At 34.8% G+C, this 22,100-nt stretch overlaps 2 protein-coding genes across 7 annotated transcripts in view; both read left to right on the top strand.

Annotated features, from left to right (window-relative positions):
- LOC118737478 (transcription factor Sp4) overlaps positions 1–3,132 on the top strand; it is a 4,210-nt gene extending 1,078 nt beyond the window's left edge. Inside the window, exons 1-2 of the mRNA XM_036468002.1 lie at positions 1–655; positions 727–3,132. The exon at positions 1–655 is cut by the window's left edge and continues 1,078 nt beyond it. Coding sequence (XP_036323895.1) covers positions 1–655; positions 727–2,643 — 2,572 coding nt within the window. The 3' untranslated portion in view covers positions 2,644–3,132. The remainder of the gene's footprint in view (positions 656–726) is intronic.
- A 3,798-nt stretch (positions 3,133–6,930) lies between these two features.
- The window catches only part of LOC118737477 (CCR4-NOT transcription complex subunit 6-like), a 73,443-nt gene continuing 58,273 nt past the window's right edge, over positions 6,931–22,100 (top strand). Inside the window, exons 1-5 of one of the 6 annotated variants that reach the window (XM_036467997.1) lie at positions 6,931–7,689; positions 9,985–10,016; positions 10,353–10,481; positions 11,991–12,177; positions 17,645–17,820. In XM_036467997.1, the coding sequence (XP_036323890.1) occupies positions 10,010–10,016; positions 10,353–10,481; positions 11,991–12,177; positions 17,645–17,820 (499 nt within the window). In that variant the 5' untranslated portion in view covers positions 6,931–7,689; positions 9,985–10,009. Of the gene's footprint in view, positions 7,706–9,984; positions 10,017–10,352; positions 10,482–11,990; positions 12,178–17,644; positions 17,821–22,100 lie in introns of all 6 variants that reach the window. The other 5 variants (XM_036467995.1, XM_036468001.1, XM_036468000.1 and 2 more) reach the window with 5 other exon arrangements.

The following is a 22,100-nucleotide window of genomic DNA, read 5'->3' as shown; positions in this document are numbered from 1 at the left end:
TTTGCCGAGTACCATTACAATACCAGGTACAAACATTCAAATACCAACGTCCGTAGCAGCATCAAATGGTTTGCTAGGAAATCTTAGTAACCTATTGGGTAATGGCACAATAAAATTGGAAAACGGCCAGACTCTCCAAAATGTGCAAATAAGACCTGCAGGAACAGCTCCCAATGCGAATTCTACAGCGACTGCAATGCCACAATTCATACAGTTTCCCCATACGCTGCAGCAACAAGCTGCCCCAGCTCTGCAACAGACTGTTGCCGTTCAAGTTCCAATTCAAACTGGTGGAGGCCAGACAATATATCAGACAGTACATGTGCCCGTGCATCAACTTAACGCAGCCGGTCTGCCTAATCTGATGCCGGCACAAGCTCTGCCAATGTCGGCTGCGTTGCCTCCCACCCAAATGCAAATTATACCACAATTCGCACAAATTGCGCAAATAGTTACGCCTAATGGCCAAATACAACAGGTTCAGCTGGCGCCATTGAATGCGATGTCATATCCACAGCTGCCGCCGAATGCAAATATCATACACATTCAACATCCTCAGCAACCTCCTACGTCGAACAATCAGCAGCAGCAAGCAGCCGCTGCTGCTGCAGCTGCTCAAGCTGCAGTCACTGCACAGCATCAGCAGCAACAACAGGTAAACTTTCCGCAAAGGAACATATTTAACAAATTATGAAAACTAGGTATTTTTTGGTTTATAACTCATAGGTCGCTCAACAACAGCAGCAGCATCAACATCAGCAACAACAACAACAACAGATATTGAACGCACTGAATGCGGCATCCGAATCTGGTATTCAGCTGCCAACGAATCAGTCCATAACAATTACCAATGCACAAGGTCAGCAGCTAACGGTGATTCCCGCACAGCAACTGCAACAACTTCGAACTGCATCGGCTCCATCTGCGCCAGGCAATACCCCCAACCTTATACAGCTTCAACAATTTCCTGGTCTTCAGGCTTTGCCGATCCAAAATATCCCAGGAATAGGACAGGTCCAAATAATTCAGGCGAATCATCTGCCACCTCAACTTCAAGGGAGCTTTCAACATGTAATTTTGCCACAACAGCTTCAGCAGCAGCATCAACTACAGCAGCAGCAGCAGCAACAGGTGCAATTGCAATCTAATCCCGGCGCGGCGCTTAATCCTGCACAAACATCTCTTCCTCAAACAGGCACAACTACGTCTACGACAACCGCAAACCTGGTGCAGCCGAAACAAGAACCCCAAAGTCCATCCCAAACACAACACACGCTTATCACAAACATAAAACAGGAGCCCCCAGATCCCAGCCAAACTCCACAACAAATTAAATGGATTGTGCCGCAGAATATGACTGTTAATCTACAGCAACTGCAATCACAGCAGCAAGCCGATCAATCACAGCAACAATCTTCCAACGAGAATGCTGCAATACCTTCTTCATTGCCCACATCCATACAAATCACCGCCGTCCCCCAGACCCATAGCTTCACTATCACACCTGCCAATCAAGCGCGCACTACCATGCTGAAGTCTCAGCCGGCAACTATGACAACACAAAATAATCCAGCCATCCCGCCAAATACAACCGTAACTTCCAGTGGCGGTGGTACACAGATCACAATAGCAACGGCACCAGCGACGCTAACTCAACAGATCCAGCAGCAGCAATCACAAATTCAGGCAATGCAATCCCAACTAAATTCAGCAAATACATCAACAACAGCTGTACCAACGACAGCAACCACATCTGTAAATGTGAATATTAACGTCAATGATGTTAGCGCCGGTAATGGCAGCGGTGCTGCCAACAGCAATATTGATAGTATCAACCCCAATACAAATGTTAATTGGGCAGGCGTCCTGGAAATAAAACCACGTCTAAAACGCGTGGCTTGCACCTGCCCAAATTGCACAGAAGGGGAGAAGCATGCTGATCGAAAGCGGCAACATATCTGTCACATACCGGGCTGCAACAAAGTGTACGGCAAAACTTCGCATCTGCGCGCTCATTTACGTTGGCATACAGGCGAGCGGCCGTTTGTCTGCTCTTGGTTATTCTGTGGAAAACGATTCACACGCTCCGATGAGTTACAGCGCCACAGACGTACTCATACTGGAGAGAAGCGTTTTCAATGTAGAGAATGTAATAAAAAATTCATGCGCAGCGATCACCTCTCCAAGCATATAAAGACGCACTTCAAGATGCGATCATCCCTTGAAGTAATGGAACTGGATATAAAATCGGAGGATAAAGGAAATGTTCAGCGGACAGTGGATAATGCAAATAGCATCCAGGATGGCAGTGCCACGTCACACATGTCAAAAACTATAACGACAGCAAATGGAATTTTGACAATTGAACTACCAAACTCTGCCGTTTCAGGCGGAGCTGCCACTCTAGCGAGCTCATCTATTAACAGCAATGTTGGTATAAATGGGCAGAACGCTATAATGCAAATGTCAGGTGCAAGCGATTTGTTAACGCAATCGGCCGATGATGACGATGAGGACTGTACCAGCGATAGCTATGGAGATGAAGAGCTTGATGATGACGACCTTGACGAAGATAATGATAGTAGCGGTGATGATGAGAAGATGACAATTACTGTTAGTGAAGTGGGGGAAAATTCTAACTAACATACGGAAGCACTGTTCATGGAACAGTTCGGATTTAATCAATTCTAATTACGGTTTCCATATTGATGTAAATAGCGTAAAGATATTGCGGCGCAGTGCCGAAGAGAAATTTTTGTTTGTGTGTTGTAGTTTATTTATAGTTTATAATTATGATATCGCACATTTTAATAATATAGATAATTAATTCAAAATTAATGTTTTTGTAGACTACATCATACAATTAATAAGCTTATTAAGGAGAATATGTTCAGTATAACAGATAACCTAAACTCGCCAAAAATTGCGAAGTTATGGGTAATTTTATCTGTTTTTTTTTTGTAAACCAATTATATGAATTGATCAAACTTTGCCTACGTTTTCCCACAATATTAAAATTTTGAAATAATTCTCTTTATTATTAAGCGTGTGATTTGATCGTTAAAATATTTAAAACGTAATGCCGGATTTCCACTAGGCATTGAAATGACAAAAAATGTATGCCATTTAAAAAAATGCCAAGTGGAAATGAACTTAATGACTATTTTTTTAATGTAATGACAAGATTATTTTTTAATGCCCGACTTTGTCATTTGTCATTTTTGCCATTTAATGCCTAGTGGAAATCCAGCATTAGATAGATGTTTGCATGTAGGTGTAAAATATATCGACTTAAATAGGTTTAAATTTTATTTGCGTTGTATTTATTTATCGCTAATAAATTTATACACATTTCTTTTGATAAGTTTGTATGTATTAAAAATAGCCGTAAAGATTTTATATAACACATATTTATGTGAATTATGTAAAGAATTTTAAATTCAAAAATATCGAGTTTATTGTAAAATACGCCAAGCAGAATTTTAAGAAATAAAATTAACTACTAACAAAATAAACTTAATCTAAAGATTAATATTATACTTTTTTTCAAACAAAGGAAACACATCTGGGATTTGTGCTAAGTATGCATACATACATGCATACATACTATATGTACATATTATGGGTGTATTTCGAGAATATAGTCTTATTTTCGAAAGTCTGCCAAATTATATTCCAACGAATTGATAAACTTCTCCTTTTTTTGAAGTCAGTTGAAAACAACAACTACACGCATCGCACGTCGGGGCTAAAGAAAAGTTATCTGCAAAAAGAAGTTCTGAAATGCATCACCACCATAGATTTTTCGAATAGCGGACAAGAAATTAATCATTAAGTGCACCCTGCAAATTTGCAACCCAGTACACGCGTTTCCTTTTTGTATATGACCGAAAGAACAAGAGAGTGAAAAAGTCGAATTTTTGAGCGGGTTCTACGCCATGGAATAATAATTACAGGTATTGTCTTCCCAGAGAGCACATATTCCGATCTGCTTTATTTGAAAAACATCATTGTTGCCCACACTAAAAGGTTTACTGCTAGGGAAAAGGGATACTTCCATACCCCATATACCACTTATGTGTACGAATTTTTTAAACCAGCCTTCTTGCAGTGAACTTATTTAATTTGCAAAAAGAGGAAAAAAAACATTTTCTTGAAAATAAATTCAAAATTTGTATGGCTCACTTCATTCCATGATTCAATAATGAAAGGTTTTGTAAGAAAAATTTTCTCTCGCTCTAATTTTATCAATGACACTCCCACCATACTCCTAAAAACAAAAACAGTGATATTTCTTTTCCAAATATCTTTGCAAGTTTTAAGAACATTTTTAAATTGTTAGTAGTGAAATTTTTACTTTTTAAATTTGAAGAAATGTTTGTTCTTCATTGGCTGGCGCCAACAAGACAAAATGGGTGAGCATCGTTGGACTACAGAAATTCAATGTAGGCTAAAGAGACGAAATTCTCTTAAATGCCGAAATATATTTGTCGATATTCGTGGAGACCTCTTGATTCTGCCAAGTCGCTGTAAAGTAAAGCATGCAATGGTTTTGGTAAATGAGCCAACGAAGGTATTTAGGTATTGTCCTCCACAACACACTCCTGGTGTCTCCGAATGAGGCTTTGACGCAATATAATATTGCCAAACCGCATCCATAGGCCCAATCGTCACACGACAGCTCGGTTTAGTCAATGGCGCGATGTATGTAATTGCACACTTAAAAGGTTTACGCACGAGGCGAATGTTGGCTGGCGACCAACTTTGTTGAAAGCGATTAGTTGAAAGTAGAATGCAAACGCCTTTTTATGGCGAATATTTTTATATTTTTTTATATTTTGATATTTTTAATCATTCAAATTTTTTTTTCGGGCAACCCGGCGAATGGTTAATATTCTGACAGTTGTATAGTCTCCCCTGAATATTAAAAGTGCGACATCAAAGAATTCGAATTACCATATTCGAAACAATCGAGCCATATCCGCGAAGGAAACGTAAGCTCCAAATTTTTTTATTTGCCGTTTTTTTTTTTGTTTAATAAATACTGCATATTTTCCACAAACAAATAGCTTCTTCATATCCATCATCTGTCAAACAAATACAACAAAAAAAAAAGCTGAAAGTGGACCATCCATTCTCGAGTTATGCGCCATCTGACGTACGCAAGTTGGGTATATACATAGAAATATTTATTTTCAATAACAATCGGGGGTTATATTCGATGTAAATAAGCTTGTTTAAATTAAATAATTAAATCAAAATCGTTTTTGTTTTAAAATACCTCCATTCACTATTATCCACACCTTTTTATGGAATTTAGCTCCCATTTTAGGAAGTGTGATTGAATTCTTCCCCTTTTTCCCCTGCTTCCATAAACCATCCCTGTGGGTGGGAGTGCCAAATTTTAGAAAAAAGCTACTTACAAAACCTTTAATAATTGAATCATGACTTCATTCCAACCTTTTTTTTCTTTTGTTTTGAAAAATTATAAAAATTTAATTTTGCGAAAACAAAAAGCAAAGCCAAATAAAAGAAAGAGAATCAACATTGAGCATCGTCAAAACAAAAATAAGGTAGCACGAATTTTGATGTGAAGCAAAACTCTCTGGGAAGACAACCTGCCTTTCCTGAGTTTCGGCAAAAAGTAAATACATGGAAACCAAAAGTGAATAGTGAACCGGTTCGGGGAAAATGAAACTCATGATAAGGCCCATGATTCAATAATACAAGGCATGATTCAATCATCATGAATACAAGGTTCGATAAACTGACAGTTATCTCTCTCGCACCGCTTCCTTAACAGTGGCACCGTGTTGCTTCTTTGCAAATTTACTTGGAAAAAGTGTAGCTTTGGTGTGAAATAGGACTACAAGCTTTGTGCAATATCAAGGCGAATTTATACAAGGTGGTGTTAACAGAACAAAAACAAAAATTACAATAATAAATTATACGCTCCTTGACAATCAGTACAAAGCCAAATTACAACAAACACATGATTTTGACAAAAGGTACAAATTCGCCGTGAAATCAGCGGATCCGATAACACCACCTTGTATAGATTCGCCTTGTGCAATATGTTTATTTGTATATGCATATGAAGCACATTTAACTGATGAAAACATTGTTTTTAAATTCGATGTTTACAAAAATCTCACGGTAGTTTTATTTTAATTCTGAGTCATTTTGCGTTTTTTATACAGTTAAATAGCACATAAATTACGTAATTCACATGGATATATTAATATTTCGCTCAATATTTCGTTTAAAATACCAGATTTAATGCCAATACATTCGAATTTATAAAAGGAATTTCAACTAATTGCCTACTTTGCGTACTTTTCTACTACCATTTTCGCAACAAGAGATTCCATTTTACCACTTTCTCGCCTTTCTCGCCTTGTTTACAACAAAACACACCATTTTAACCAAGGCGAATTTATACAAGGTGGTGTTGATGGCGAATTAAATTTTCGCCGCGGTACTACTGGATGTCAAAATGATGTGTTTGTTGTAAACATGGCGAATTCATTTTACAACAAACACATCATTTTGACATTAAGACGTACCTCGGCGAAAATCTAATTTCGCCATCAACACCACCTTGTATAAATTCACCTTGATTTTAACATTAGGAAGTACCGCGGCGAAAATCTAAATTCGCCAAATATGTTCAATAGTCAAATACCGCGATCAGCTGTTTCTGCTAGTTTTTCATTTCTTTACTATTTCTTTATTTCGCTCTCTTTAAGCGTAATTTTCTCAATTTTCCTATTTTTCTTCTTCCTGATAACTATCTGTTAGAACAGAAAAGAAACAAAGCTTTTGTATTATTGAATGATGAGTTTCTCTGTGCTTTGCCATAATACAAAATATCTGGCAGCTCCGAAGTCCGATATTCAACGACGAAAATTCACCAATGTATACAAAACAATTTTCTTTACAACACAACAACGAATGTTGATGGAATGCAAAAAAAACGTGAACAGTGTTGCCGAAACAATAAATACCTAGCGAAGATTACCATAGGACATTTTTTTTCTTCTATCGTCTTCTAAAGGCCGAAAAAAAGCAACTCTGAAGAACGAAAGTCGGATAAATGAGAACGAAGAATAACAAATCGGGAAGAATAGAAGAAAGAAGTGTGGTTATTTAGCTAAACTTAAAATTTTTCGCATAAAAAAGTAATAAACAAAGTTTTTTTCACGTTCGCGCTTAAGAGAATGTAAATAACATTTACAGAAATACAAATTGTAGAAAGTAACAAAGAACGGAATAAAATAACAAAGAGTGAAAGCAGTTCATGGAAACAAAAAGGGCGCCCCAATTTCACCTACATCAGGCTCTGTTTTTAGCTCTTTAAAGTTCGCGGAGTGGAGCGGCATTGGAACTTCAGCAAGATCAGTGGAAAATTATTAAAGTGAAAGCAGAGGAAAGCAGTTGTAAAAAAAAAGCATTTCAAGATACCTGGTACAAGCAGTGGTGGAAAACGGCAAGGGCCCACTGCGGAAATATCAATATTGGGAATAGCTGTAACATTATCAGTGGTTGCTACCAGTACTTGATCGGTGGATACGACGAGGGCACACAGCAGCAATATCATCAATATTGGCAATAACTGTAATATCATCAGTGATTGCCGTCAGGTCTTGATTGTGCGCGTTGGCTGGCGTAGAAGTACAGAAGAATTGGGTAAAAGTAAATGCAGGCAGGTTTATGTGATATTTTGTTTTCCTTCCTATTAACTTTGATTGAGTTTTGCTAACATTAGTACATTTTTAATTCTTACCTTAAATTGAGCTGTTTCGCCGTAATTTAAAATATAGTTTTCCTTCAATGCATATGGTAGCGAATAAAGGAATACAAATTTCCACTTTTTATATGGATGCCCAACATATTGAAAGTTCCACTGTGGTTGCCCTTTGTAAACTTTTGCTTACGTACATATGTAGAGGCACAGAAAATCTGGTGATTTTAAAATTATTTTATTTATTTATGTTTATGAAAAATATTAAAAGCTTTTGACATGAATTCATTTACCAACTTGAATTCAGAAGACATGATTCAAATTTTTTTTCCATTTAGTGATTAGAGAAGAGTCGCTTCTTGACAACATTACTTCATTGTTACACAAAGATACTATACTATACTGCTCTACACCTTTTCCAACAGTATTTCAGAAAAACACAAATGTATTTCGGAAAAGGCAAAATTAATTTCAGAAAGGCACAAATGTATTTCAGAAAAGCTCAAATGTATTTCAGAAAAGGGCAAATGCATTTCAGAGAAGCTCTTATGTATTTCAGAAAGACCAAAGTTGGACCAAATGTATTTCAGAAAAAGCCAAATGAAATTCAGAAAAACAATTGTATTTCGTATCAAACGTATTCTTAAAATATGTTTCTGAAATACATTTGTGCTTTACTGAAATACAATTGTGTTTTTCTGAATTTCATTAGGCTTTTTCTGAAATGGGTTTGGCCTTTTCTGAAATACGTTTGAGCTTTTTTGAAATACATTTATGTTTTTCTGAAATACTATTGGAAAAGGTGAAGATGGATGGTGCGCCTTATAGTCTACCATTGTTTTTGTTGTTATAAACGGCATACAATTTCCCCAAAGAGTTTCTGGGAATCAGCTGGGGTGACAGTCTTTGGCCAGATATGGATCTGGATCGTTCCCATTATGTAGACCCGACTGTCGTAGGTCGACCTTCTACTTAGCACGCAAGTTATGATTCGGGCTACTAATGATTAGTATGTGTTTCTCTAAAGTAGAAGGTTGATCAGAAAAACTGTCGAGAATTGTAGCATTCTTTACAAAAAGGGGGCTTAGATCACAATGTCAAGAAAGAGGTTAGATATTTAATCGTATTCTAAACTTGAATTCTAATTGGTTTCTAATGTCTAGTGTTTTTCTAATAATTTTCTAATCGAATTCTAACATAGTTCTCTGAACGGATTTTCGATTCGAGAACCACATAAGGATTCTATAGTGAAATCCAAGTTTTCTGTAATGTTGATGACTGTGTTTGCTTGAATATTCTCTTGTAAATGAATAGGTTGTTAATACTAAAAGCTCTAAAAAGCTCCAGCTCAAAACAATCTTATAAACCTCGCAGTCATTCTCTCAACAATTTACAAAAATTTCATTGTAATCGGATGAACCGTTAATTTCTTCATGATCCAATAATCGGATCTAAGCCAAATTAGTATGGGACCACACCTACGGCACCAACTTTCCGATAGAAAGAGTTATCGAAACCGGTTGGCGTGGTCAAAAGTTATGCGGTAACATACATAAACAAAAATCCAACGAATTGATAACCTTCTCCTTTTTTGAAGTTTGTTACCAATGAAGGATCTATAAGATAAGCGTTCATTTGGAGAAAGTTTTTGGGGGTTTGATCCCTGTTCTGAGCAACATCTAAATCAGAAAAATGTTGTTTTCCAATACCAGTTGCCCTTCGGCAGGCAAACCTCGAAGTGGAGTTTTGCCTTTAAAAGTCTTCTCAATAACTCAATCCGGAGGCGGAGGAAAATTGTAGGTCAAATTGGAAGAGAAGCTGCGCCAAACACTTAGCAAAAAGTGTCAGCGTCAAAATATTATTATTATTGCATTCAATCATGGCCGTATCTAAAATTTGTGTGCTGCAAAGCTATTACAAAACTTAATAAAAAACTAAGGTTTTGAAATAAAAAATTTCCAGGGTTTAAAATACACTGAAACTAATTTATTTATGTAATTGTTTTTAATTCTATTAAACCGTTTTGAATAGTCCACCGCTCTTTGTAAAGCTTAATTACGAAAGTTAGGGCTTTTCTATATTAAGGTAAACAAAGAGAATTTATTTATGGAAAATTTTCGTCCGCTTGTTTAAATCTTTTTGTTTTGCATTTGTTGCTTGTTTATTTGCTAACCACTATCACATACATAAATCATGTTAATGAAAATAATATTAATCAAAACTTTATTAATATTTTGCAGAGACGCTTATCATCAGGCGGTTATTATGAAAGGTTATCATTTTTCAACATTTACAAAAAAAAAAATTGTATCTAAAATTAGTTCTTATGCGACAAATAACTGAGAAATCCCATAATCGATCATAAACATTTTCAATGCGTAGTTATTTGTCTATTTAAGTTTATTACTACTTTCCCACCATTTTTTAAGTTGTATTTGTTTTGCATTTGCCTAAAATGTAAATTATTTTGTGTTAATACACAAACTTTAACTTCGCGTGCCTAATCGTTTTGTAATTTTTTTGTCACTCAATTTTATTCGCAATCAAATGTAAACTTTTCTGCAAAAGATACAATGCTTTATCTATTTTTAATTTTATTATTGCGCAGGAACTTTGTACAAAATGTCTCGTAATAAGGAGAAGTACGAGAGTGCAAATAGACGACAACAGATTTTCATGTCCGCAGAAGATGTGGCTGCTGGAAAAAAATCGTCTTGGACTGGTATTGAGATAACAGGTATATACGTTTATACCATGTTCTGACCGACAACGAAAACACTTTGAAAACGGGTTTTTGCTTACGTCCTTTGATTACAGTTTTTTTACACAAAAACAACACCAACATACTTTTCCTTCATTTTCTTTTCATTAGCAACCTTTTAGTTTAATTCTTATTTTACTTTGGCCAGCCAATTAACAATAAATTTGAAATAGCGTATTAAAGAAGATAAAATATGACTTTCACTTCGATAAATAATGGAAAAAAATTAGTGCAGACACCAATTGGAATGAATGGAGCGTGAGTTTTCAAGTAGTTTTCAAGTTTTAGGTCGAAAACCAGTTTTAGCAACGAAAACATGTTTTCGATGTCGGTCAGAACATGGTATTAGAAATAAGACGTGCAACTGCTCACCAATCTTTTGTTTATATAAGCTTTGAACTAAGAATTATATATTTATAATAGTGTATTACTAAAAAATATTTTTTATATTTATTATTGATGTATTTATTTAACTCTAGAACATTAGGCTATATTAACACTTATGTACATTAGACTGCATCACCCCCCATACAAAAAAAAATCGGCACTGTGTTTCCCTTGGAATTATAAAGTCTATTATATTTTAAGACATCCACCAAAATATTTCGGAAAAATATTAAGATTTACGTGAGCTGGACCGATTTGAAAATGCCTCCAAAAATGGAGTGTTTTATGAATAAAAATAGTTTCTTAAAGATCTTTTTTTGAAAAAAATCCTCTCAAATGACAAAACGAGTTAAGCTAAAAAATTTGCATAAAAATATTTAAAAAAAAAATGTGAACGGAAACGTAATAATGAGATTTTTGATGCTGTTTTTTTAAATTTTTCAAAGACTGGTATAAGAAAAACTTGAATAACTGAACCTTATTTCTTCCGATTTAGACTTGGGAGGTATCATTGGAAAGGTATTTTATTACCCTTTTTATTTCTTTGCTAATGATCTCATTCTAAGGATGAAAGAGAAGGGTAGGATGAACGAACGTCATTCAAGGTTGAATTAATATGTGTTGGTATTTGAAAAAAAACGTGGGACACGAATGACTTTTTTTGCACAGAAATAAAAATAGTGGGAAAATACCTTTCTACTGAGATCCCATAAGTCTAGATCAGAATAGTTTTGGCCCAGTTATTAAAGTTTTTCCTAAATCAATCTTTGGAAAAAGTAAAAAAAAAAATGGCATCAAAAATCTCATTATCACGATTCCGTTGAAAAGTTTTTTTAAATATTTTTATGTTTTGTCATCTGAGGGGACTTTTTTCAAAAGGTTCTTTAAGAAACTATTCTATTCCATTTTAGGAGGTATTTTCAAATCGGTCCAGCTCACGTAAATCTTAATACTTTTCCGAAATATTTTGGTGGACGTCTTAAAATAAAATAAATTTTGTAATCCCGTCGGAAAAACCGCAACTTTTTTGGTGATGCAGTCTAATGTATATGTTTTTTTGTAAAACCCATTTAATAAAATTTCTTTAAATTTTTGCAGGTTGTGTTCGCAACATCAGTCCATCATTGTGGGAATTCGAACACCTAACAGCATTGTATCTTAACGACAATCAGCTGTTACGTTTGCCTGCTGACATTGGTTTGCTATCTAATTTGCGCACGTTAGACTTATCAAGCAATAAGCTGCGCAGCTTACCAGCTGAATTGGGCGAGCTAATACAGCTGAGGTAAGTAACTTACTGTACTTACTGTTGAAAATCTTCTAAACGAGGGTGGAGTACGTGTTTAAGTAGAAAACGCATATCGACACCTGAGTGAAAGATCGACATATCTTGGCAGCCAGTTCGAAAGCGTCCTATCCCAGAAAACTTTTCAAGACTGCCCTATTTAAGAATTTGGTTGTACAATGTCCTGTCTCAGAATTCGTATCAAAAACGACCTATCTTAGCTGCCCTATCGCAGCACATTTTCAGTTGATATAGGGCGTTTTTGAACCGAATTATGAGATAGGGCGTTCTTCAACGAAATTCTGAGATAGGGCGTTCTTCAACGAAATTCTGAGATAGGGTGTTTTTCAATCAAATTCTAAAGTTGAACACTCTTGAAAATTTTTCTGAGATATGGCGTTTTCGAACTGGCTGCCGAGATAGCTCGATCTTCCACTCAGGTGTTGATATACAATTATCCAAGTGTAACGATTATTCTTGATCGAAAAATAAATGTTTAAAGTTATTCAAAATTTACGTTTTTGGAGATTTCTTGATACGCATAATAACCTTGATATTTAGAATCTTTTCAGTCTAACAGATAACTAGACTCCAAAAAATGCCGAAGATAGTGCCTTTTATTCTTAATTACGTTTTCTCACAAAATTGAAATTTTTATTATAAATAATAGAAAGTTTCAAAATAACGATAATTTTCGAACCCAATTTTTAATAACTCGCGAATATTTGGGATTATATGTGTTCCTGCATAAATATGGATTATGTATATCGCTAGTTTAGAATGAAAAGTTATAGTGAAAAAATACAAAGTTTTAGGAAGCTAAATTTTAATGTAGGAAGCATGGAAACCCTGCAAACCAAATTTCCCGAAATATTAACGAAATCTTTAGGAGTATCTCATTTCTGTAAAGTTTTTTTTACGAATCTTCAAAGAATATTATATGAAGTGGTTGACACGAACTCGTAAAGAAATTTCTGGACGGAAAAATAAAGAAAATTCTGAAAAACTTCTGCGAGAAAATACTTCACATAGCAGCGTTATTTTCATTGCTTTATATAAATTTAGAAAATTTGGCAAACAACTGGGTTCTTTAAAGCTTCTCTTCAACCCGGAATATACTGAAAAAAAGGTTTGCAGGGAAATTAGATACTCGCTGTATATATTTGTATTCAGTAAAATGCAAATTTACTATGTTCAATGAGAGCACAAAAAATTCGATACGTCCAAAAATGCAGCAAATTTTCATTTAGGTCGGTGTTATGCAGACAAACTTTTGTTTGCCAAATTAAATGGCGGCTGCTTAGTTTGCTCGGAGGTGGTTATGTCGAGTTTGGCACAGGGTTGCACGTTCATTATGGTTTTCATGGCTATTGCCAACACGAAATGAGAATTTCAGATGTACATAACGCGCATAATTTAAAATTTTTGTATATGACAACACCGAATTTGCTGCAGTTTGACCCAACAAAAGGTGCGTTCGTTTAAAATCTCCAACAGAAACCAACCAACTGCCAAATTCCGGCGAAATGTCATCTGTTCGCTCACAAGAGAGAAATATCCAAAATAGTACGCGAACAGAAAATTTGCAGAAACTTGCAAGTTAGACGAACAGCTGATATAATTTTTGTTTACATACAAAAGTGTAAAATTTAAAACGTACGAAAAGTCATCGCAAAGTGTTACACTGACACAGTTTATTGATTAAACGAATAACTACTTATTTCTTAGAAGTTTAATTAGTCGCATTTTGTAATTTTTATCTTCCATCCCATCAAATTCAATTTTGTGATTTGCGTAAATGCCAACCAGCTGTTTTTGATCAGCTGTTTTCCTGTTGGCAAATTGCTGTTGGCAAAAATTTTTCCAACAGAAACTAACAGCTTCCCCTCAAAATGAAATGTCACTTTGCTCTCTCAATTTCCCCTACTTTGCAAGTTTTTTGCGTACGCGAACGCAAAAACCTGTAAGTTTTGGTTAAACATGAACAATTAACAGCTACGCGAACGAACCTAAAATTAGTTTGCTGTGAGAGTCGCCAAACTCGCTCTCTCCGAGTTTGCTACAACAACAATTGCACGCAGTTTGCCAAACAAAATTTCTGCATAACACCAACCTTACGTACAAGAATGATAGAATACAAGATTGCACCGATCAGAGAGAGAGAGAGAGAAATGCCAAAACGTGAGCAACAATGGAAGAGGAAGAAAAAATGGTGCAAGGAAAACGTAAACAAGTTGCACAAGTGTGACGTCATGCAAACAACGATTCTGTCAAATTCGTTAAGAGAGGAATAGCGGTCCGAGATAGGCGCAACCTTTGTATTCGGACCGGTTCTGGTTCTAAAAAAAGTGGTAGAGGAAATAGGCCCTAGCGAAATAGCTTAACAAATGTTTTTATTTATTTATTTATTCATTCATTTACCCTACATCGTTATTAACTAGTATAATTAACCTACGTATAAATACATAAGTGAAAGGTAAAAATTTAATTAAAATGCCTTAAATTTGTACGAAAGACTAATAACGAACCCCTAAAAAGTAAATGTCTGCACAGCGACTATAGTCTGTATTAGCTATTCGATTCCTTGTTCCGTAGCACATAAGTTTTTGAAGTTTTTATTGTACCTAACAACCTTTTAGATATCAAGTCCGGTTTATTACAAACTAGCCCAATTTGTTCCAGGATTTCCGGGGAATCGATTTCGCCGTTAATGATATTATAAAAGAGGACTAAACAGCGTATAGACTTCTTCAATGCTCATACTAGCTCTCCTTCGCTGCAAAAGATATGAGATGTGCTTGCATAGTTTATATTGTATTTTTCCAGTTTACTAATTTGTGTGTTTACAAAAAACTGCATAATTTATTAATTACCTAGTTCTCGGGAATTTGAAATCTTTATTTTAAATTAAAGTTTAATTCTTTCACTACACTTGTATGTTAAAGTTTTTAAACTCGGGTCACGCGTTTGGACACATATACCCAACATCATTGTACAAATAACTAAACCGTTCCGTATTTCTTAAACTTCCATAAAGTTTATTAATGAGGAAAATAGCTTTTCCTGCAAATGCTGTAAAACCTACAAACCGTGAAGCATCAGGAACGCAACTTCTATTCATAAAATTCACATATGTACATACCTTTCATCTTCAAACTCCAAGGGATCCGACGAATCTCGCAATTCCCTCCTTGCTTTAGCTAACTCTACTAATCTATTAGCTTACACATCATATTCCTCATCACTAAACCATATTTCAACTGTATCCATTTTTTAAATTTTATTATTATTATTTTAAAAATTATGTAAATGAAACACTAAAGAAACAAATGTAAACAAACAAACAGCTGTTTACAATTCAATCAACCATTCACAATAGTACAAATTTTTATTGATCAAGTTACACAATAGCAAAATAAAAGATGATCGACTCGATCGACAAATTTCTATTCTACTGCCAGTCGACACTCGCCTCTTATTTCACGAAAAAAAAACAAGGAAATCATTGAAAATCATTTAGCAATAAACATTGTTTTTCCCATAAAATACTGGGTGGCATTCCAGAAATATTTCTGTAGCCCATTCAATTGTAGTCTAAGAAAGTGCAGGTCTCAAGTCGTTAAAAATTACCGTTGATTTTTTAGATTTTTTTTTGTTTAGGGTGTCGCGGAACACCCCCAGCCATATGAAAGAATAGGAGTATTCTCCAAATCTTGCAAAGCCATTTCACGTAGCACGGATTGCATGGATTGCATAACTTCCAAACACACAACAACAAAATACATGGGAAACAACATTTCCTATCGCTGAAAAATATGCAACGTCGAAATCCGTGTACATATTTAGCAAAATAGCATAGCAAGATAAATGCGACCCTGTGCTAGTTGTTTTGTTGTTGGAATTGCTACATATTTCTCTCATTCCTCTCATCTCGCTCATTTAATTTTTTTTTTTGCTGTCTCTTGTTATTGTATTTGATACATAATTTCGCTGCTTCCACTTTGCAATGGGGTGCTCTCGTCCTCTTCGAAATTTGGAATAGTATTTTTGCATTTCATTCAATCCGTGCATCGTGCAAGACTCGAGAATCCCCCTAATATTTAAGTACGCATTTTTCATGTTAAGGTTCAATTAATACAAAGTAATGTATCCATTTAAAAATATGATTTTTTCGAGATTGGCGCTCCTGAGGAATAAAACTAGCAAAACATTTAATCCAAAGAAAAAAAATTTTAAGGTCAACTCAAAACTTCATAATACGCACATAAACCGAATTTAAAGTCGATAGCAAAGAAGTAATTTTTAAGCAAAAAAAACCGACTTCAAATCTCATATAAAAATTTAGGAGTTCCGTTAATTTTTTCATGAATCCAATGATCGGATCTAAACCAGATTAGTATGGGACCACCTCTGAGACACTACCTTTCCGATGCAAAGAGAATTTTTGAAATCGGTTGACGTGGTCCATACATAAAAAAAGAAAAAAAAGAAGAAAAGAATAAAAAAAATATATTCCGACGAATTCATAACCTCCTCCTTTTCTTGAAGTCGGTTAAAAAAAAAACGAAGTTGATGTAAGTCGGCCAGATCGCTTATATGGCGGCTATATGATATAGTGCCTTGAACCGAACAAAATTTGGTAGGTCAACTAGAACGTAAGCGTAAAAAGACGTAAGCGACATTTTTTTTAATTTTCTCTTACGGCTCGTTATCTAAAACGAATTGCGGGCCGCACAAATTAATGTTTTGTCCATAGCGCAATGGGTACTTCGGGGCCGTTTTCGCTTCTTTTGAAATAGTTTTGCAGTTGTTTGGACTTTTTTTTTATTGGTTTTTCTGAGATCATTTTTCGGTGCTTTTGAACCAGTATTTCGCGTCATTTTAAAATCGAGTTTCGGTTTCGTTAGACCCGTTTTTCGGTTCTTGTAGAACCGGTTATTCGCCTCCGGTTCCTCTGTTCTGTGCAACACTAATATTTACATACTACAATAGAAACTCGTCCATTGTACATACTAAATATATACACACATATCTGTGGCATTTTATTAAAACAACTTAAGTGACTTCAAAAGGATTTTATTTATTTTATTTTATTTATTTATTTTTTACAGTCTGTTAGACTTATATTGCAACAAAGATTTAACATTCTTATAATTAGATTTTAGATTTAAAATGTAAATATTAAATATTAAATACAAAATACAAAAGATTGACTTTGAATTAAAAAATTATAAGTTCCCCTAGAGACATTTTCTATTTTTATTAAGCTTCTATTAAAATGGCATCTTAAACTACACCTATGGCTAGTAAATCCTTAAAATATTGCTTGGGACCCCAATGAAATATTGCTTTAAAGGAAAAATGGCCTACCTTGAGATAAGTTGTTTTAATAAAATGTATGTTTATGTACATATGTCTCTTTTTGTGCTAAGCTAAATTACACACATATTTCATAACCTTTTTTCAGAGAACTTCTGTTGAACAACAATTACTTGCGAGTTCTACCCTATGAAATCGGCAAACTTTTTCACTTGCACGTTTTAGGATTAATGGGAAATCCATTGCAAAAAGAATTTCTATCCATCTATAACGAACCAAACGGCACTCAAAAACTTTTAACATACATGCTGGACAATTTATCAGGTAAGTGTTTAAATGTAAGACCACAACCAGAGTGCCGATCTCATAAGCAAGTTAAAACGAATTGAAAAAAATATATACATACATACATTTTTAAGAAATTGTATAAATTAATAACGACTCACAGCGGTCAGTTTTGGCCAAAACCCCATAACTCGTATGTATTGCAATGAAAGAAGTGCATAGATTGATTTTTGTCTATATTTTTTTTTGCGATATTGCTTTGCTCCGGGCTTGAACCCAGACCCTGCGGATTGGAAGCGTGTACAGCCTACCACTACAACACAGCGACCGCTATTGGTAATATGTGAAATTTGTGACTTAAATAAACTCTATTAGAGTCGTTCAGAAATATGGCCCTTTGAGCTTTTAAGTGGCTTATAGCCTTATGCTGAATTTCCACTAGGCATTAAATCACAAATTTTTTAATGACAATGTAGAGTATTAAAAAATACCATTATATTCGCAAAATTGTCATTATATCTGTTTCCATGTGGCATTTTTTAATAGCATAAATTCTTTGTCATTTTAATGCCTAGAGGAAGTTCGGCATTAGCATCTTCTCCCTCCTGCAGTCATAATTTTTGGTTGTCAAAAATCGTAAATTTATTAAAATTTCTAATTCTCATTTTGAAGGACACGATAAATAAAAAAATTCAAATTAATTTCAAATGGCAACATCAAATGAAATTGGTAGTTAATCCAACAGTTAAAAATATAAATATTCTGAAAATCTTTAAAGCAAGTATTAAAATGGTGCAAATGGACGTGTTGTCTACCACTTAACGTCCAAATTTTATTGATAGCAACAAAAAAATGTTTCTCAGCATGAGAATTTCGAAAACCCAACATATATTAAGACCAAAAGTATACATATAACACATATAATGGTATTTCAAAAAACTCTAGAAATGCTTAATTCACCTAAACGCTCACCTACCTATTGTCACTTTGTCAAATTGAGATCTAAGGTGTTTGTTTTTTCTATTCAAGGGGCCAAAATATACATATCGTTTCCTTAATATAGAAAGGCCCTAACTCATTTTCTTTCAAAATCCTGCTTTGCACAAGAGTGAGTAAAAATAATTGCTGCATTATTAATTTAGTTTCAGTGTTTAATGAAAACCAGGGCTTTGATAAAATTCGCAACTGTGGATCTTCGGTTTTTATAAAGCTTTATAAGTGCTCTGTAAAATACAAAAATGTTAGGTAGGACCTTTCTATACAGAGGCAACGATATGTAGATACTAGTTTGTGATTTCTTCCTTAGCCACACCACACTTTTCTTTTGGCTTTATAAAAAAAAAGGTTTCTAATTTTTAAAGAAATAATTAGTATGTATTGCAAAAACATCTGAAACTTACAGCAAGTTTTTTAATCTTTTACTTCGGATATTGTGTCATTAGAGGGGTAAAAACTACAATAAAACTGTACCAATCGTTAATGAAGAAGTCTAAAGAAAATTTGATAAATCGCTTCGATTCTGGCAAACGAAATATGATACTGGAGATGACACAACGCCGAAATCAGTTCTCCTCCAAGCTAAACTTCCCTACTCACGACTTGTACTACATAGATTACATGAACTTTTTTGCTTTTGTAATATGTACCGGATTATTATTCCCTTACCAGGATCTGAGTTTCAATAAACACTCAGCGCTATATAAATTTTATTAATTTGGCAAACGATGAAGGAGGAAGAGTCGCAATTTACGGTTACATATCGTCCTAAGCATTCAGAGCTTAAAAAAAAACCGAAATGAAAACGAAACCATTGGTCTCAGCACACTAGTACTTTTTTGATACCCTCATGTTCGTGCATTATTGCTATTGTTTTTTTTTTTTTTTTGTATCATTACTGTCGCATTTGTTGCAAATTGTAACATTATTTCATGATCACTTTTCTTTAATGTTCAGCATAAGATCCCACTGGGAAAATAGGTAAGCACCTTGCGAGGTAAGCCATGTTTTCTTTCAGTTTTTAGTACCAAAATTGTCATCATGGCCAATGTCATCTACTAGTAAAGGGCAAAATGAACACCTCCGAAGACACATTACGTTGTCAGTTGCAAAATAACGTGCAGCCGAAGTTATTTCCAAGCACCGAACTACTCCGAGCGACTGCTCTGCATTACACGTAACTTACTTTGTAAAGCGGCTCAGAAGTATGTCTGATACCAAATGTACATTCTAAATTCCTACTTACATAAGGCGGCCATGCCTTTGTAAAAGTAAGGGACGTTCGGAAGGGAAATGGTAATGACTGCCAGGTGAAGAGTAAGTTGCTAATAAGGTATTATTACGTGCTCCTAATTCCCACTGGGATTTATTGTAAATACATATGTATGTATGTATGTGCACACATACATATAGTGCATATACTGTCTGCATTCACTATGACCGTTGTGGTTACAAACTAGCCACCATGTCCAGCCATTAGCGTAGAAAGGTGCCATCTCCCGAAGCCGGTTGGAAAATGTTCACACATACACACATATAAAAATATGCTGTGACGCACTTGTCGCTGGATTGGGCGGTCAGTAACCATTTGTTAACTGCGGTGCGGGCATGTTTTACTTTTGCTTTGCTTCGTATCGCACTTTTGGTCATTCATTTTTTGTGTCTGCTATGTTAGCCTGACTGATTGCGTAGGAACAGCGAAAAGAGAAAGTTTCCTTGCGAAACATTTCAATCACTGTTAGAGTGCCGCAAGCTGCTGTAACACGACACAAACTTGTCTACGTTCGAAGGCGTGCGTACATACTTACATTTGCATATGTATGTAGACAATATCTGGTGGTTAGATTAATTAGTTTTGTTGAAGTTAAAGCCGTTTTCATCCCATAAAACGGTTTATTACTGAAAGCCGGCAGGATGCAACTTCAAATAAGTAAAGTAATTAAATAAGCATTGTCTTTTTTTCATACAGAAATCCAGCAACGACAACTTTTATAGTATTGGCTGTAATATCCAAGCGACATTTATTGCTCTTCCTAAATCAAATGACCTTTGCAAAAAGGATTTAAGGATTTAAAGAACAAAAGAACATAGAAAATGTTTACCCTTGCCTTCAAATTTTGTGTTTAAAGTTCGAAGAGTTCTAATTTAAATTTTGACGGGATAGATTGCTTTCCCAATCAGATGCTCTGACATCCGTAAAATGCTAAGATTTCAACGCAGCGACAAGAAATAACCTGCAGTGAAAACCCAAACTAGTTAGAAAAAATACTAGTTCATTAACTAGTATGTGCCTACCAGTTTGAAAATTTCGAAGAACTCAAGCGTTCAGCGACATCTGCCTTTGAATTGGCAAAGCCTTAAATAAAACGCAATTAATTGCTTTTCTTAAAAATGTCGGCTGAGGCGTCACGTGAAGACTATTGGTTATGGTTCTGAGATCGTAGGTTTGAGGGCGCTTGGAGGTGGTAAATATTTTTAAAGTCAAATCAATGTAAGTAAAAATAATTATTTAAATTTAAATATATAAATAACTAATTTGAAAATCTAGTTGCATTACTTAAAAAAACAAACATATGGGAAGAAATGCTTGTGCCATAAAAAAAAAAGAAATTAAAAAAATATGTATATATAGGAATTACAATAAAAATCTTAAATTAAAAATATAAATAAATAAACAAATTAAAAATAATATTCAACAATTTTTATTGAGCTCGAAGCCGTTTTTTAATGAAAATTTATTGTAGAAATACAACAATCATTTGAAAAAATGGTAGAAGTGATACCTATTTCGGAAATCACTACATTTCCTCATCAGACTTTTCTCAGTAGGCTTCGAAATAAAAAAAAATTTTCTGGGCTTGAACCTGGGACCTTAGGCATACCACGCGAGTGCTTTGCTCTATCGGCCATTGCGACTGTTGGAGCGCACGCATCATCACGGGGGGTGAATTGGCAAACTATCTCATCAACTGTTATGTTGGTACTAGTATTTCTATTAGTAGATGCTGATGCATAGCTTGGTAATTGACATCTCGTCGGACATCGCAATGTTAAAAATATCCGTTGCTAACATTAAAAAATGATAGAACGCGAACTAGTTGGACTGAAACGCAAACTGGTAGAATTCTAATTCATAACTAGCAGCTTTCCCTGCAGGGTAGTAACTATTTTTATTTCGCAGTTTTATAACAGAGGTTTATAGTCAAGGATCCAAAATATATCCCTATAAAAGAATATTGCCCGAATAATTCAAAAGAATATAAATTATTGTACATGCTTTCTATTTGTATGTCTACTAGTTTTATTTTAAGATTAGTCCATAA

The sequence above is a fragment of the Rhagoletis pomonella genome, unplaced genomic scaffold (genome assembly GCF_013731165.1).
Source record: "Rhagoletis pomonella isolate Grant_MI unplaced genomic scaffold, Rhpom_1.0 Rhpom_scaffold_00004, whole genome shotgun sequence".
Taxonomy (NCBI): domain Eukaryota; kingdom Metazoa; phylum Arthropoda; class Insecta; order Diptera; family Tephritidae; genus Rhagoletis; species Rhagoletis pomonella.
Note: the sequence above shows the minus strand (reverse complement) of the source record. Positions and strands in the feature narration are given on the sequence as shown.